Below are 16,840 nucleotides of genomic sequence, written 5' to 3'. Positions count from 1 at the left end.
CGTCAGGGACGCGGAAACTGCGTCCGACAATGGCTGAGCTGCGACGCACTGCAGACAAACTCATTTTCAACTCTTTTTTGTTATATTTTTTTCTGTTATCATATGTTGGTAGCCAAATGGTAGTCTTCATGGAATCTGCTTCGTGTGAATTTATTTATTTATTTATTGATTAAGTTGCACGAACAAAGTGATCATCAATACAAAACATTGATAAATTGACAAAAGTTCATGGCAGATGTCACCTCAATTATAGGTGCAATCGACAGTACATTAACGACAAGAATAAAAAAATTAATAACGCTTCATTGTATACAAGATCAGGTAAGCTCAGGGAATATGAAGAAATCTTACGTTCACATAAAATCGGTACATAGAAACCAGAGAAACCTGAATAGCGCATTTGGAAATGTTATATTGCAGCTACTCATTGACCGGTAGGTGAGCAAACTTAGCTCATTGCTAACATCTACCCTAGCAAGAGCAAGGCTTCGTTGAATCTACTATCGGATAAGAATCGCGACCCACTGAGAAGATCCGACGAGAATTTCAGTGGGTTTTGTCTGTCGGGTTTTAATAACGATTATTCCTCACCTACGATCTGGAACAGTCCATCGTGATATACTTAACATATTCAACATTTCTCAAACGCTTTTATCAAAAGGGACCGGCCGCTTGGGAAGACTTCATAGACAAACAACATAATCAAATGATCATAATATACCTGTGTGTATTTTTTTTTATTGCTTATATGGGTGGAGCTCACAGCCGACCTGGTGTTAAGTGGTTACTGGAGCCCATAGACATCTACAACGTAAATGCGCCACCCACCTTGAGATATAAGTTCTAAGGTCTCATAGTTACAACGGCTGCCCCACCCTTCAAACCGAAACGCATTACTTAGTGCTTTACTTAGTGCGAGTTTTTTAACATTTTTATAATTTGTATAGAGTTGAAACGTTTGCCTACGTTTTCCGCTAGGTACGCTGTTCTAACTGCATACAAATTTGAGTTAACTTTTACGCTATCGAGAACGTTAAATAACTCGCACTCAGCACACACTTCTCAAGATTTTAATTAGATGGAGGAAATAGGAAACTATCTACGACGGGCGGATGATATGGCCGTGGTTCGCATATCCTGTAATATTAAAAGCTGATATTACTCTCAATCTTTGTCAGCTCAACGAGGAGACGTCCTAGTTTCTAATATGTTTGGATGGCACTCACAATGTCCCCTCGTTTTAATATTGTTGATTGAAACGTTCTCTCGATTTGAAACGGCATGAGGGACTCCAGTGGCGATTGGTTTCGTCTTTCAAGGTATTTGAAGTATGCACGTCGGGTAGACAAATCTAAAAATATCTTGTTTGATCTTGAACTATTTTCTTTTTATTGCTATCGACCTGATTGATGCTTGACAGCATTGTAGCTTTCATAAGCGGCTGTGCACGGGTATGCTTGACGAGCTTGCGGCAAATCTGGCGTTGACACATGATGTAAACAATATACCCTTTTTTTGCCAACCTAATCGTTTGTAGCCCAAGGGCCTATTCCGATTTCGCGCGGACTGCTGGGTGAGCTCACGGACTCAACCTAAGAGAATTGCTAACACTAGTCTTAGCTAGCTAGTCCTAGCAAGAGCAGTGCTTCGCTGAATTTACTACCGGATCGGAATTGCGACCTACTGAGAAAATCCGGCGAGAAACTCAGTGGGCTATGTCAATGGGCACTATTCGTCCTGTCCGTCAGATAAATTACATAATTCCACCTGATGTACAAAAGAGCAGCCCAATTTTTTATTTATTGCTTAAATGGGTGGACGAGCTCACAGCCTACCTGGTGTTAAGTGGTTACTGGAGCCCCACATCCACAACGTAAATGCGCCATCCTCCTTGAGATATAAGTTCTAGGTCTCAAGTAGGTATAGTTACAACGGCTGCCCCACCCTTCAAACCGAAACGCATTACTGCTTCACGGCAGAAATAGGCAGGGTGGTGGTGCCTACCCGTGCGGACTCACAAGAGGTCCTACCACCAGTAAAGAATATAAAAACATTTAAGGTAAAACGTGTTTGTATTTTCAAAACAGAATAATTAGGTTCTTCCTGTTTTCTTTAGGTATGAAGCGTACTTCCTAGTTCCTGTTTTGTTTTTCAAAGCGTTAATAAAATAGATAATAAAATCTGATGAATGTATTAAATGCTTTTTTTATTGCTCTGTAGTATGTGTGGACGAGGCACGACAGACGAGCGCGTGAATGCAATCTTGTAACAACATCACATTACTGTCAGGCTGTCGAGTTTGAGCACTCCTGAACACGTTTCATGCTACGCCTAACACTTGCGATATAACATTACCAACATTAAATAATTCAATGTTTGAATCTCTTTAAAAATGACATTTTTATAGTAACTAGAGGTCCCACAGTAGTCGAAATTCGACTATAATTAATTGGAATTGTAAGTTTATACACTATTATGATTGTATTTTATACTTCTAAAATCACAAATTTCGCCAAGACTACACTATAAAAAATATTAACAAAGACAAACAATATTTAATCTATTCTCAATTTGACCACAGACGTTAAGAACAAAAGATTGACAATAAATAGTATGCATGCGTGTGTGCGTCAAATACATGATATGTAGTGTGTGTAATGTTTTCTTTATTGATTTAATGTATCTTTTATGCATTATTTAAAAAAAATATTAGCATTGTGCACTTCTTCTCTATATTCTCTATAAGTGTGGAAAATTTTATACTCCTCCGTCCGCGAAATTTTCGTAAAAAGGGATACAAAATTTTTGCTTCACGTATTAATATATAGATTCTAAGGGTACTTACTATGTACTAAGAAAATGATATTTTCTTATTTCCAATGCAGATTATTATTTTACTCGTTTAAAAAGACCAATCTTTACGAGGATCTTGACCTGCATAAGCAATTTGTAGGCGGGCTGTGACGAAACACTATGCTACTACTAGTATTTGCAGCAAAGCATCTTTAAGTTTCAGCTTGCAAATCTACCTAAAAACTAAAATATACTACAAAGAATTTTTCGACATTCTTACAAGCATCAATGCAATCATGTCCTAAGCGAATGAAATAACGGAAAAAGCGGGAAATTTAGGAATAAATGACTATCGAAATACCGAGACAAAACTGTATTAAGAGTGCGTATTCAAGGGGCGCCCTCTGCCTCCGTGACGGGGAAACAGAAGACTAGGGTTGGCTCAGTCGACTGAAGGATTAATTTTTAATGAAAAATAAAATACGTTTCTTCTGAGTACATTTGGAGGTTAATCTTATAAATTTAAACATCAGTTTCATTGCCTTCTAAGTTATTGTATATTTTTTTTAATTAAGATAGTCAAACGAACTTTTGACCCATCTGATTTTAAGCGGTTACTGACTTTTTAACTTGTTTGGCGGATGAGCGCAAGTCCCACATTATGTTAGGTGCTAACTGGAGCACATAGACATTAACAATAAAAGCCGCCACCCGCCTTGAGGCTTGAGGCTTGAGGCTTGAGGCTTAAATGTCAGTTTCATAGTACGACTGCCCCGCCCTTCAAATCGATACGCATTACTGCTTCACGACTGAGACAGACGGGTTGGTGGTCCCTATCTGTGCAAAGTCACAAGATATCCTACCACCAATATATTAACAAATTATAATTTTTGCAGGTTTGATTTCTAGGTCCACACCGAGTGTGTAACTTGAATAAAAACCATACTGAAGACAAAATGCTCAAACTCAAACCTTGGCCTGTTTGGATTACAGGCATTAGTCACTACTGAAAACCTCAAACTCAAACCTTGGTCTCTTCAGATTATGCGCATTAGTCACTAAAAACAACAATTTTAACATCAGCAACCCTACGTGCCCTTCGCTTATAACCCTCCGTAACTAGGGTGTCAGTCGAAATATCCGTAAATGGGTCCCGTTAAGAACATTTGATAAATACAGACCGGACGAAACGATAACGATCATACGGCGTACTGGCACTAAGCGGGAGGGGTCTAATTATACAAGTTTGGGGACACCTTACGAATTATATTGCAAAATAATACAAAATTATCTGGTGCATACCGTATACAATTTGAGGCAAATCACGAGCCCCAATTAACAATATCACGTCTCACACACAATGTAATCACAAACTAGTCTTTAGAAGGTAGTTGTCACGGAACGTTGCTTTTGAGCTCTTAGTCTGGCAGCACGGTCTTAAGAAAAAAAGACTTGTCTGGCCTAAAGGTAAAGATACCAGGCCATAAATTAAAAAAAAAAACTTGTCAAATATATGTGAAACGAAACGGTTGTAGCTTTCTAGTTTTGCTTAATTTAATATTGCAAATGCGCTAAATAGACGGTCATACGGAAGAAAATGTCGTATTAATCATTAGCAAGTATTTTCCCTCAAGATCCGTCACAGTACTGAAGTACCTTAATGGTGATTGAAGACTCGATCTATGCAGCCATACAGTTAAAACATTTAGTCTAATCATATTATTATGTTGATTGTGGTTTGGGCTTTAATTTTTAATTCGTCTTGACCTACCCTTTATTGAGTACGTGGCCGTTGAACCTCAACTTGGTGTCTGGGTATCATGAATGTAGGGAACTTTTTTTTTTAAACTAGATAGAACGGTGGTACCATTGCGTTCTCAAGATATAAATTACAGGAAAATAAATAATGTTGGTTAGTGTATCACCAAACTTTCTATTGAATGTAGGTACTAGTCGGAGAGTCCGCAGTTGAGCTATCTCTTGATTCATAGCTGGAAAAATTCTGCAATGTCAGAGAACAAAAATATACTTAGATCTTTTAAATTTTACTCACTCGGTGACTAGCGCCCCTCACTGCCGGTTCCAGCTTTGTGCAAATATGAGTGAGATAGTTGGGTTTGTTTGTGCGCGTAAATAAATCAGTCTCAATTTCTAGGGCATCCCCGATCATCATTCTCGTCGAACCCATTGCTTACGATGAAGGTCTCGGCGAGTAAATTAACCCACTGAGTTTCTCGCCGGATATTCTCAGTGAGTCGGGTTTCCGATCCGGTGGTAGATTCTGCGAGGTACTGCTCTTGCTAGGGTTAGTGTTAGCAGTCGACAGGTTTAAGCCCTGTAACCTCACCTACTTGTTAGGGTTACGCTGAAATGGTCTCTCAAGGTCATCGGTTTAGGTAGGAAAACAAACAGCAGGGTATCCATAAAAAAGGGCATAGTGAATCGTGGCCAAAGGGCCGAAGGGATTTGCCTGTAATGATTAATTAATAAATTATTTCAACATTACTAGGTCCTCATTCTCATTTCTTTGCACCCGCTGATACAAAAGCTCGTTTTCTTTTATAAAGCCATTGCAAAAATGTGAATATCGCCCACTTGTCCCATGAACAGCACGCGCTGCGTAGATGAGACGACGTTTTAAGAAAAATAACTCCCACGTAAAAAAGTTACATTGTGTGTAAGTGAATTTGCGATTTGCAATCCACTTTGCGATAATGGATTGTAAAATCGTAACTTTATTCTTTACACGATATCTCCGGGCCTAACTAACAATTATTTTGACCAAACGACATTTTCGAGTTTAGCTTATTTGTCTTTTGCTTTTGTGTCCGAAATAGATAGGATAGGGAAAAGGAGAGCCAAAGACTAAACTCAGTCGTATCGACTGGGAGAGGCCTATGTGTAGCACTGTTGTGTTCTGGGCATATTTAGTTTTATCACCATTCTCTTATACTATCACAATTATTCTAAAATGATGACAACAAACAATATTTATTGTTCCAGGTGTAGTGACTAGCCGAAGACCAGAACCGTACTACGGAAGGCTTATAGGTCATCTAACGCAATACGCGCACGGGATTAGAGGCACAGTGTACGCAGTAGACGAGAGCACAGTCTTCATCAAGGGGTTCGCGTATGATGGGACGGGCCCTGACGCATATTTCTGGGTGGGAGATTCACCGCAGCCGTCTCCTGAAGGAACTCTAGTGCCATACCCAGAAGATTACTCATCAAGGTAAGTAGGTACTGTTTAAGGAACCTTATCTAAGTGCCAATTTGTCTCGAGGCCAAGAACGGGTGCTCTTGTTAAAGCACTGAAGCCAGTTTTTCAGACATTTTAAGGCCTGGCTAACCCCTTATTCGACCACCTGTCTTTGTGAAACTGGAAAGGCCTCCGGGCCACCAGAAAACCATCAATCATAAAAAAACAACATTTTAAGCACGTCGGTAGTAAGTACATAGTTGTCTGTCAAAAACAAAATGATTATGTGAAATTATTGAAAGCTAGCTTAGTATCTACTGCTTCTTGCCAGTTAGCTGACGGGAGCATTACAGCCTGGCCACGGGACATTCGCCGATACGAATATTCGCGCGGTGCGAACGGCGAAGCGTCTAGCGACTAAAATAAGAGCATAGAAATGTACCTAACAAGCCACGCGCACCGGCGACCGGCGAAGCGACCGGCGGAATGTACCGTGTAGCGAATCGCGCGGGCGACTTACGATGCGGCGGGCGAGCAAAACAAATGCATGAATAAGGACGGCGCAAGCCACGGAGTCGAGCGGTAGTCGCGGCGAATAGTGCAGTGATTAAATGAGTTTAGTTGTTTTCGCCGCGAAAAATGAACGCCGAAATTTTTATATTTTTTATTAATTTTTTTTTTAATATTTTTAAACTCGTCGTGGCCGAACGGATAAGACGTCCGGTGTTAAGCGATGCACCGGTAGTCGAATATCAGGCGGGTACCAATTTTTGTAATGAAATACGTACTCAACAAATTTTAATGTTCACGATTGATTTCCACGGTGAAAGAATAACATCGTGTAATAAAAATGAAACCCTCAAAATTATAATTTGCGTAACTACTGGGGGTAGAACCTCTTGTGAGTCCGCGCGGGTGGGTACCACCACCCTGCCTGTTTCTGCCGTGAAGTAGTAATGCGTTTCGGTTTGAAGGGTGGGGCAGCCATTGTAACTATACTTGAGACCTTAGAACTTATATCTCAAGGTGGGTGGCGCATTTACGTTGTGGATGTCTATGGGCTTCAGTAACCACTTAACACAAGGTGGACTGTGAGCTCATCCACCCATCTAAGCAATAAAAAAAATATATAGCTGAAATAGAATAGCTAGACCAGCTATTTGGAAGTCTAGCCACCCAAAGTATTTCTCGTACTTCTTGTGGAATTCTCCATCTATAGGTATACTCCGATTCTTATTCAAATCATGTACTTCACAATCTTTTCCAAATAATAGGTCCTGAACCAAAAAACTATTAATTTGTAAGCAATATCGAGATAATTTCGATATACCTAGACATTTCGCTGTCGGACTTCCTTACTAGTCGCGGCGGCGAACGTGAGTACCCGTGGCCTGCAAACGGTGCTGCGCGAATGGTCGCCTCGTCCACCGCTTCGCTGTTCGCACCGCCGATCTCCGTGGCCAGGCCGTTACATGTTCACATATAAAATGTAACATATCATCGTTGTCAAACTAAAATCTGCTATGTGAAGTGCACATAGCAGATTTTAGTTTGACAAATCTCAAAAAGTGTTTGAGATTTTTACTTTTTGACCTTTTCGTATAGTTCACAGCCCTATCTACTATAGCTTTAATATTTATCTATAGCTTTTGTTTGATATAGTTCTTAAAAATTCACCTTCATATTTTATAAACTTTTATAGGAAAATGTTTTTACTCGTTAATTCAAAATAGAGTTTTTGCACATAGCAGATTTTGGTTTGACAGCGACGATATAGCGGTGACACGATTCATTATTCTTTCACTTGCTTCACACCTGGCCTCGGACTTAAGGATTTCAATGTTTTTTTTTACTATAAAGCTTTTAGTAATAGTGTGTTTACGGGACAAGATCTTGAATTATATATTATTTCCGACCATTAATTATAATGAACGTGTTAAATCTAATATCTATACTAATATTATAAAGAGGAAAGATTTGTTTGTTTGTTTGTTTCGAATAGGCTCCGAAACTACTGGACCGATTTGAAAAATTATTTTTCCATTAGAAGCCGACATTGTCCCTGATGAACATTGGCTACTTTTTTTATTTTTTTTTTGGTTTCATGTGTGTTTTAATGTTTCCGAAGCGAAGCGAGGGCGGGTCGCGAGTTAACTTATAAGACCAGTTTCCAGGAGCGCGTTGTAGATTCAGATCTCCAGCGTGGTTGACCTTTGCCTTTGATACTTTATATATCGACGTGATTTTCAATGAGCGCGTTTAAACTTATACGTATGTAGTTAGTTCTGTTGTTTTTTTTTCTTGTGATTTTCTTAAAAACTTATTTTGGAAAAGTAAGGTTTTAAGAAAACCTTATCTTGACAAGGAAGCGTCTTTTAAATATCTCTGATACATTAGAACCAATTTTAAATATATTATGATTTCAAAATTTAGAAAAAGTGCGTATGCAACCTTAATGCTCTAATCTCAGACTACTACTGACTCAAAAAAGGTCACGCCAATCAAAAATCAAGTAATTTTTGTTAAAATCTGTACAAATGGCTGTTGACTTCAAAAATCTTGTCCGTGCACCATCTAAAGAATGGAAGCGGCTATTAAATGAGTACCGGTCAAAGACTCTCGGATGATATTACCTCACGAACTGTCCAGTTCAACCAAAGGATATTAAAGTCATTTAAAATTAATATTCCATTGACATTTGAAACAGTAATTACGAGCAACTCCCCTCGGTTCGAGGCCGCTATTACGGAACTCCCCTCTGAGCAATTACGTTCATTACGAACGAAATACGTTTGTTTGTTATTCAAATTCTCTATTAGAAAAGACATCATTATTTTCAATGTTTACGGAAAAAGTTCTCAAGGAAAAAAAAAAACATTATTAACACGATAAAAAAATTCCCAGAAGCTTCAACATCAATTAAGTATATAGACGGATAAATAATACGTGTTCGCTCAGATCAAAGAAGTAAAGCCACGAAAATGCAAAAACTAAAAACTACATCTATGGTTTCATGTCGCGATTATTATTTAAATGATTTCTGAGATTTCAAATAAAGTATTCAATTTTCATGGTTACGGACTGCGACGTTGAAATCAGTTTTCATTTTAATTAGGTATATTTAATGACTGGTGAAAATTTAAGAAAGTACAAGATGTTTATTTATATTTGCTTAAAGAAGGAACTTCGAATAGTAAACATGAGTAAAACTTCAACTCATTTGGTTAAATAGGATATTTGTAATCCAATCGAGAAATCGACCTTCATGTCACAAGATTCAAGACAAAATCCACGTGGGTTCAAATGGCGCAGAGATTCCGATTTTTTATTGAACCCCCAGGTGGATCATGTCGTGGTGGTGGATTGAAGGTTTGAGGCCACCGTTACAAGTTTGACACTTCGACCTCACACGTCTCAAGATGAAACGACATTTGCATTGTCAAACCCGCAAAATTATAATTTGCGTAATTACTGGTGGTAGGACCTCTTGTGAGTCCGCGCGGTTGGGTACCACCACCCTGCCTATTTCTGCCGTGAAGCAGTAATGCGTTTCGGTTTGAAGGGTGGGGCAGCCGTTGTAACTATACTGAGACCTTAGAACTTATATCTCAAGGTGGGTAGCACATTTACGTTCTAGATGTCTATGGACTCCAGTAACCACTTAACACCAGGTGGGCTGTGAGGTCGTCCAACCATCTAAGCAATAAAAAAATCATGTCCAAAGGCTTCGATCACCACCAAACTCCCAGTGGACTGGAAACTCTTCTATTTATCGGGCTATAAATAAATATTCTACGGCTATTCGTAAACCAAAGTCTTACTGAGAAGTGAAATATAAATCGTACCTATGTTGAAATAATGAATGAAATCGGCTAACAAAGTCCTCATATACATAATAATATCTGATATCAGCATTTCAAGTTTTCGTAGTCCTTCAGAGATGTTCTATCCTTGTCTCGCAACGTAAAAATTAGTTGAGAATTTAAATCGAACTTCGAGGTCTAAAGTAAACAACAGCGTGCCCTGCATCCAGTTTAAAATGAATACGGTAATTACATCCTTGTTTCTGAACATTTTTTAATTTTGTTTTCGTTGATTGGCTGTGTTTATACCTAATTGTTAATGCATAGGATTTATAAGTTGTTTTGTCAAGCAATAAAAATGAGTTCCCATGCCGCGCCGATTCAAAAGATAAATTGGGTATAGTAACAGAATTACAGAATTATACGAAGTAATTATAGTAGAAGTTACAGAATTATACATTACATTTTAAGTTTCATAAATTTTAGTAGTCGTCGTGGTCTAAAGGATAAGACGTCCGGTGCATTCGTATGTAGCGATGCAACGGTGTTCGAAACTCGCTAGCCGGTACCAATATTTCTAATTAAATACGTACTTACTGTTCACGATTGACTTCCACGGTGAAGGAATAACATCGTGTAATAAAAATTAAACCCGCAAAATTATAATTTGCGTAATTACTGGTGGCAGGCTGTCTTGTGAGTCCGCACAGCTACGTACCATCACCCTGTCTATTTCTGCCGTGAAGCAGTCATTGTACGTTGTAGATTAACATCAGGTGGGCCGTGAGCTCGACCACCCAAGCAATAAAAAAATCTGTTTTATAATAATTTACTGTTATTTCAGGGATCCTCCGATATTAAGCGCTCATAGCAACACCGATATTCTGTTAAAGCTGCCAGCGGGAAAACGGTTAAGGGACATCAAATGGATCAGTGTGTGGTGCAGACGGTTTACTGTGAGTAATCGATTTACTTCAACCTTATCTACATATTTCAGTTATATTCTTTCGGTTCAAAATCTATATAAAATGGATTGCTGTTCGTTAGTCTCGCTAAAATTCGAGAACGGCTGGACCGATTTGGCTAATTTTGGTCTTGAATTATTTGTGGAAATCCAGAGAAGGTTTGAAAGGTAGATAAATATGAAAATGCTCGGAATTAAATAAAACTATTTTGTTTTTCCTTTGACGTGTCCCCCGTCGGACGGATTCCTTTTGTTTGTTTTAAGTTTATTGTATACAAAAGTTTAGGTCTTTTATTTATCGATTGAGGCACTACGAAGTCAGCTAGTTTTCTTATATAAACGTTAATAATGTTTAACTGTTTATAAAAACTTATGCATGCGAATAATACGGTCTCCCAATTTAGGTGATTTTTCTTACGTCTGTTTGATTATCTGTATGAATTAATAATTCGCAAGGTCCCGTCCGCGTCAGACGGTATTGAAGAATTGACTGTCGAAAAGAAAATATCTGATTTATAATTCTCCCTTCCTTCTTTTATAAAGACTTTACTGAGTCGCGGATTCATTTTAACATCAAAATCTAGGTTATACATGTTACTAATAATATCGATGGATTTTCAAATAAGGCAGAGATTTGTTTCGAAGCAATGACAGATTGTACCTTAATGTGTCTGCACCTGCACATGACTGCGACTGAATGGTTATTAGTCTTAATAGGTTTCGTACACGAAGGGCTTCCATAAAATGTTTGTTATAAATTTTAATTTTCCAAGGATCATGGATCGTTGTGTGTATTTTATAGTAAACATACAATCTAGCAAGTTATTCTAAGGACGAGTCTCAAGATAATTATATTCATGTTTAAAGTATAATGTTTTTATTAAAGTATAAAACATGCACCTAACTAATAAAGGAGTCGTTCAAAGGAATATAATATCGAGCGATTTGGCGCGCACGCGTATCGTGTTCCCGCCAAATTTTGACATTTTCGCTTTGCACAATAAGCAACGGGGTTACCGGCTGTTTAGAATTCCTAAGTTTTCTAATTGAATATATTAGCATTTCAATATATACTTTTATGAGTATCTAATATTATCTGTGTTTGGCCAGTTTTTAACCCAAGCCAACGACAAGTTTGTTTTTAATTGAAAATAATTCGTAATTTCGGAACTACTGTGTGACTATCAACAGTAAGTTTCAAGAGTTAATTTTTGCCATGACCATTCGCTTTTGGAATTACTTCCGCAGTATTTCCCGAACGCTATGACAATATCTTTTAATATTTTGTATAAATACAATAAAAAAAAGGAAATCAAAAATTTACACCACAATTTTATTTGTTAGGAAGTGAAAGAACAAATCAAGATACGGACATGATATTTCTATAAATAACGCTCAAGTAAGTTAGTAATATTTCGATGGCAAGCGATCTATAGTCGTATTAATTGCGAACAACAGTCTCATTTACGAGCTCAGTTTCAATAAGCTCCGGCGGAACGCGAAATTTAAATCAAAATACGCAACGCTGATTCTGATGACATCCGCGTATTCACAATACATAATTAGGTACATCTCATTTCAATTAAATTTCAGATTTCAATTACTTTTATTAATAGGCTATTCGTGTTTTTGAAAATTCGGTAAGCCTAGACCCATTAAAATGTTTTGTATATTTACACACGGATTCGAAAAAGAAAAAGTTTTCTTTTAAAACAGAACCGCGAGGCAATACAATGACGCTTTTCGATATAAGATCGAAGCATTAGTTACATAGACTGACATAGAAATCAAATCTGATTGTTAGATTTCATTCCTCAAACATGAAACCTCTATGAAGCTTAGACCTGCAAATGGCAAATGGTCGCTGGACACTAGTGAAAGGATAAAGCTAGTAGTAGTCGCTCGAGGTAGTCGAGATCATGTGTCGAGATCATTTTCTGGTTGAATTGGAATATGTGAACTGAAAATACGTTGTAGAACAACCAAACCAGTTGCAGATATAACGACGAAAGGAAGATCTTCCACCGAAGGGGTGATATTGCTCGTTAGACCGACGGTCTTAGTGTTGATGTTCGGAACTTGTATATATGCAAGCTTACCTTGAAAATGTCGTAAGCGAGATTCTGGCATTTGTCAAATATCTTGTGTTGTATCATGGCTATCGCCATTGGCGCCACATGGGCGATCAATCAAATTCGTTGAAAAATATCTCGGATATTTTTTTTAAAATGTTACATATTTTAACTATAGCAACTTCAGATATATTTTTTTAATGCTTGTAAAAGGTTTCCTCAAAATCGTTCAATTATTTTTGCGTAACGTTTAAACGAACAAAAAGCAAACTGGAGTTTGGCGTAATTTAACTTAAGCAAAAAAAACAGCGTCGATTACAGGTTTACAATTATCTCCCTTTCAGGTAAACTTTGGAGATGTATTCATCCCAGCCGGCTTAGATCCTCCGAGGCCAAGGGTGCTTCCGGAATTCAAGCGTCTCGCCCATGGTCTGCGGTCCGGCAACATCAGCGTCTTGGACGCTAAGACATTCTACATACCGAACTTGCACTACGACGGAGCCGGACCTGACGCCTACTTCTGGGTCGGGAACGGATCTGAACCTAACCCTTTTGGTACCAAGGTAGTAATTATCCACATTCTTTTTCTTAGTATTCTCAGTTTGAACTAATCGACATAGGAGTGATTTTATATCGAGCTGGTGAACTTGCACATAGAGCGATGGTCCGAATGTTTTCTTCATAAACAAGATACCTAAATACAAATTTATCTTGAAAATGTTGGTAGTGCGATTCAGACATCCATCTAGACAGACATCCGTAACATATCTTGTTATCTATGATACCTATCGCTACACCCGAATACTAAGACATAAGTGTTCATTAAAAAGGAATTTAAGGAGATTATTTAGCTTTAGACGTCTTAACGCATCTATAGGCAACAGTAGTATTTTTTCATAATCCTCCTTCGAAGGCAATTAAAATTGCTCAAACCACTATAGTTAACAAAGTCGTCGTCGCCTAAAGGATAAGACGTCCGGTGCATTCGTGTTGAAGCGATGCACCGGTGTTCGAATCCCGCAGGCGGGTACCAATTTTTCTAATAAAATACGTACTCAACAAATGTTCAGGATTGACTTCCACGGTGAAGGAATAACATTGTGTAATAAAAATCCTGATAGATTGACCTGCGCATCCACGCTAACCAGGGCGTTTTAACACAGAATTAATCGTTAATAAGTCCTTATGTAGGTTTTGAATTTCATCATAAATTTCAGGTGCCAAACGAGATGGGTTCATTGAATCCCCTCCGCGGCTACCAAGGTGAGGACATAGAGATACAGCTGCCGGCGAAGCTGACGGCCTACGACGTGGACTGGCTCGCCGTGTGGTGCGTCGAGTACAGACACAACTTCGGGCACGTTTACATCCCTAAGGACTTGGACGTGCCGCCGGCTCTGGGCCAAACTAAGATCACGGTAAGTGCTGGTGGTACCGTCTTCCGGACTATATCTGCCGCGAAACGTTATATGGCAATAAAATGCGAATATACTCTAAATCTCAACTTCATGCATCAAGATGGAAGATGAAATTCACGTTCTGTTGTCCGTGACCTCTTTTTGGTCTATTTAGGATGAACCATCTAAACTAATAAGGAATATTCTTTGTGTACTCTCATATTAACTGTTATATTTTCTTCATTTTACTAACAGCAGCTTGCCTGGAATGATATTAATACTGTCATATTTTATTAACAATGTTTTTAATTTTTTTGCTTTGCAGGGGAAACGGAAGTCATCCAAAAAAAAATCCATAAACAAATCACAAAAGTTAACATCAAAACAACAACCTTATAATTTCACGAAATTCATTTCTGATTGGTTTCATTTTTGAATGAGCATTTTAGAACAAGAACTGATGAATAAACAGCTCATACTATAATAATAACGTTTGTCGTGTCTAGTGCGTATTACTTGTGTTTTAAAAAAAACTTTCAAAGTTCAATCCTACCTTTTCGTTCTGCATGCAGAGCGTTTTACTTTAGTCGTTGGGGAGGTAGTGTCGGCCGCGCTGGCAGCACTGGCCGGCCTCTCGGTGCGCGGGAACGGGCGGCCATTTTGTTCATTTTATTCGCCGTACGATTCTCAGTCGCTCGCAATCATATTATTAATTTCGATGTTTCGGGGTCTTAATAATGTCCACATTAAATATCCTTTCTTGCGAACTATTTTTTATTTGTTTGATGTTATGAAATAGTATTTAAATTTGGTTAAGGTATCAAATTAAGTCAGGAAACGACAAAGTTTTATTTTATTTCTATATCATAACAAAACTAGACCTCGTTTTGATAACTCAACGAAAAAAATTTACACAAATCTTCTTAAGAAAACTGAACTTTATATTGTTTTATAATAATAAAGTTTTAATCAACTAACGACTTCGCTGTTTTTTCTCTCACGCTTTCCTATGGACTTAAAATAAAATTTCTAACAGCCTGCCTGGTGGTATAATCCTGTAAGTATAATACATCTCTCTCTCTTTTATTTGTTGAGCACAATAACGTAACAAAAAACTTCATTAGGTAGCACATTTATAACAGTAGTACGTATAAAGAACGAAGTAATCCGTAAGTTCAAAAAAACTTCAGAGGTGTCAAGGGACACCCGGATGGAACGAAGTTCCTTTCGATTAATTAGTGAAGGAATTGTAATTTTTTTTTTAAGTTATAATAATAAATTACGGCATTATGAAGAACAAAAAAAACAATACTATGAACTAAATTACTATTGTTGAAACGCTATCTCGAGAAACTGTACTCATTACGCGGACCAATCGGATACGAGCAATGTCACGCGATAAGCGCCTACACGTTGATTGGTCAGAATGACGGATCTAAAAAGTGTCGTGACAACTTTTCGTAAGAATTTTTTCCGTCTAGCCCCCTTTCACAACGCGCGATAAGGAACTTCGTTCCAATAAATTTCTCGCAACTAAATTAAGTCTGGTAGGCGAAAAAGTGTTTAACGTCTGAAATTGTCAAGATATATTTACAGCATTATTTTAATTATGAACGAAAAAAGGAATGTTTTACCTGCCGATAGTGATAATATCCTTGAAAAGTTCAAATTACTCGACATAAAAGACAAATTCTTGGTCGAATCAATGACTATCATAAATATCCTATAGTTTCATTTTAACTTTACAAACTCGCGTGCCGGTATTTATGACTAGTAGATCCCTATCGTATTCACTGCACGCATTGTGTCCTCGTTCGCTTCCCTTTACTAACGATACAATATCCATAATTTAAAGAAAAGTTTATTGTTATTTTAAAGTAAGTACTGACGAATGATTTAATAACATTTAACCACAGAATTTAACCGTATTTATTAAGAACTAAACATATATCAAATCACTTGTAATGGATTTTAAAGGTTCACCACATTGGCGCGCTTAATTGATTCATAGGGATATCGGTATGCTTAGGGCGAGTTTTTTAACGTGCTTGATAGCGTAAAAGTTAGCTCATATTTGTATAGAATGGGATGGTTTGGGTACGTTTGCCGCTAGGGGCGCTGTTCCAACTGCATACAAAATTGGCTTAACTTTTACGCTATCGAGAACTCTAAGAAACTCGCACTAAGCACACAGGACTGATTTACCCATAACGACAAATTAATTTAGTACTTAGTATATTAAGGAAAAATCATCACTTGTATTAATGTTTAAATGTTCTTTAAACATGTAAAGTTTCTAACAATATATTAATACTTCATGCATACATTTGTTTTAAAGCAGGCTGTACTGAAAAATGACTATAGGTAATTTGTATATTTAACAGAAAATATTTTATAAACGTTATTATTTGACGGGCTCTTCATTATTTTTTTTCAATGTTTACAATGATTTCCCGATACTTCGGCGTGTTGCAAGCGCCGGGATCACGGGTATACCATAGACAATACACTTGTTACTTAAGAAGGTAGACTGAAGACTGCGGGCAGGATGTCAAGGGAAGACAAATCTATCTTTTCCGTAGACCTTTATAATATATTTTATAGGTTTC

At 37.7% G+C, this 16,840-nt stretch overlaps 2 protein-coding genes across 2 annotated transcripts in view; one reads left to right on the top strand and one right to left on the bottom strand.

Annotated features, from left to right (window-relative positions):
- The window catches only part of TBC1d7 (TBC1 domain family member 7), a 202,911-nt gene that overhangs the window by 116,675 nt on the left and 69,396 nt on the right, over window positions 1–16,840 (bottom strand). The gene's annotated exons all lie outside the window — the stretch shown is intronic.
- Window positions 4,892–16,840, top strand: part of LOC114241474 (protein Skeletor, isoforms B/C) — a 28,776-nt gene continuing 16,827 nt past the window's right edge. The window contains exons 1-6 of the mRNA XM_089738755.1: window positions 4,892–4,895; window positions 5,797–6,028; window positions 10,643–10,754; window positions 13,179–13,397; window positions 14,052–14,252; window positions 15,268–15,288. Coding sequence (XP_089594881.1) covers window positions 4,892–4,895; window positions 5,797–6,028; window positions 10,643–10,754; window positions 13,179–13,397; window positions 14,052–14,252; window positions 15,268–15,288 — 789 coding nt within the window. The remainder of the gene's footprint in view (window positions 4,896–5,796; window positions 6,029–10,642; window positions 10,755–13,178; window positions 13,398–14,051; window positions 14,253–15,267; window positions 15,289–16,840) is intronic.

This window comes from Bombyx mandarina, chromosome 26 (genome assembly GCF_030267445.1).
Source record: "Bombyx mandarina strain Sakado chromosome 26, ASM3026744v2".
Classification (NCBI taxonomy): Eukaryota; Metazoa; Arthropoda; class Insecta; order Lepidoptera; family Bombycidae; genus Bombyx; species Bombyx mandarina.
The sequence above is the reverse complement of the archived record's forward strand: the minus strand, read 5'-3'. Positions and strand labels throughout refer to the sequence as shown.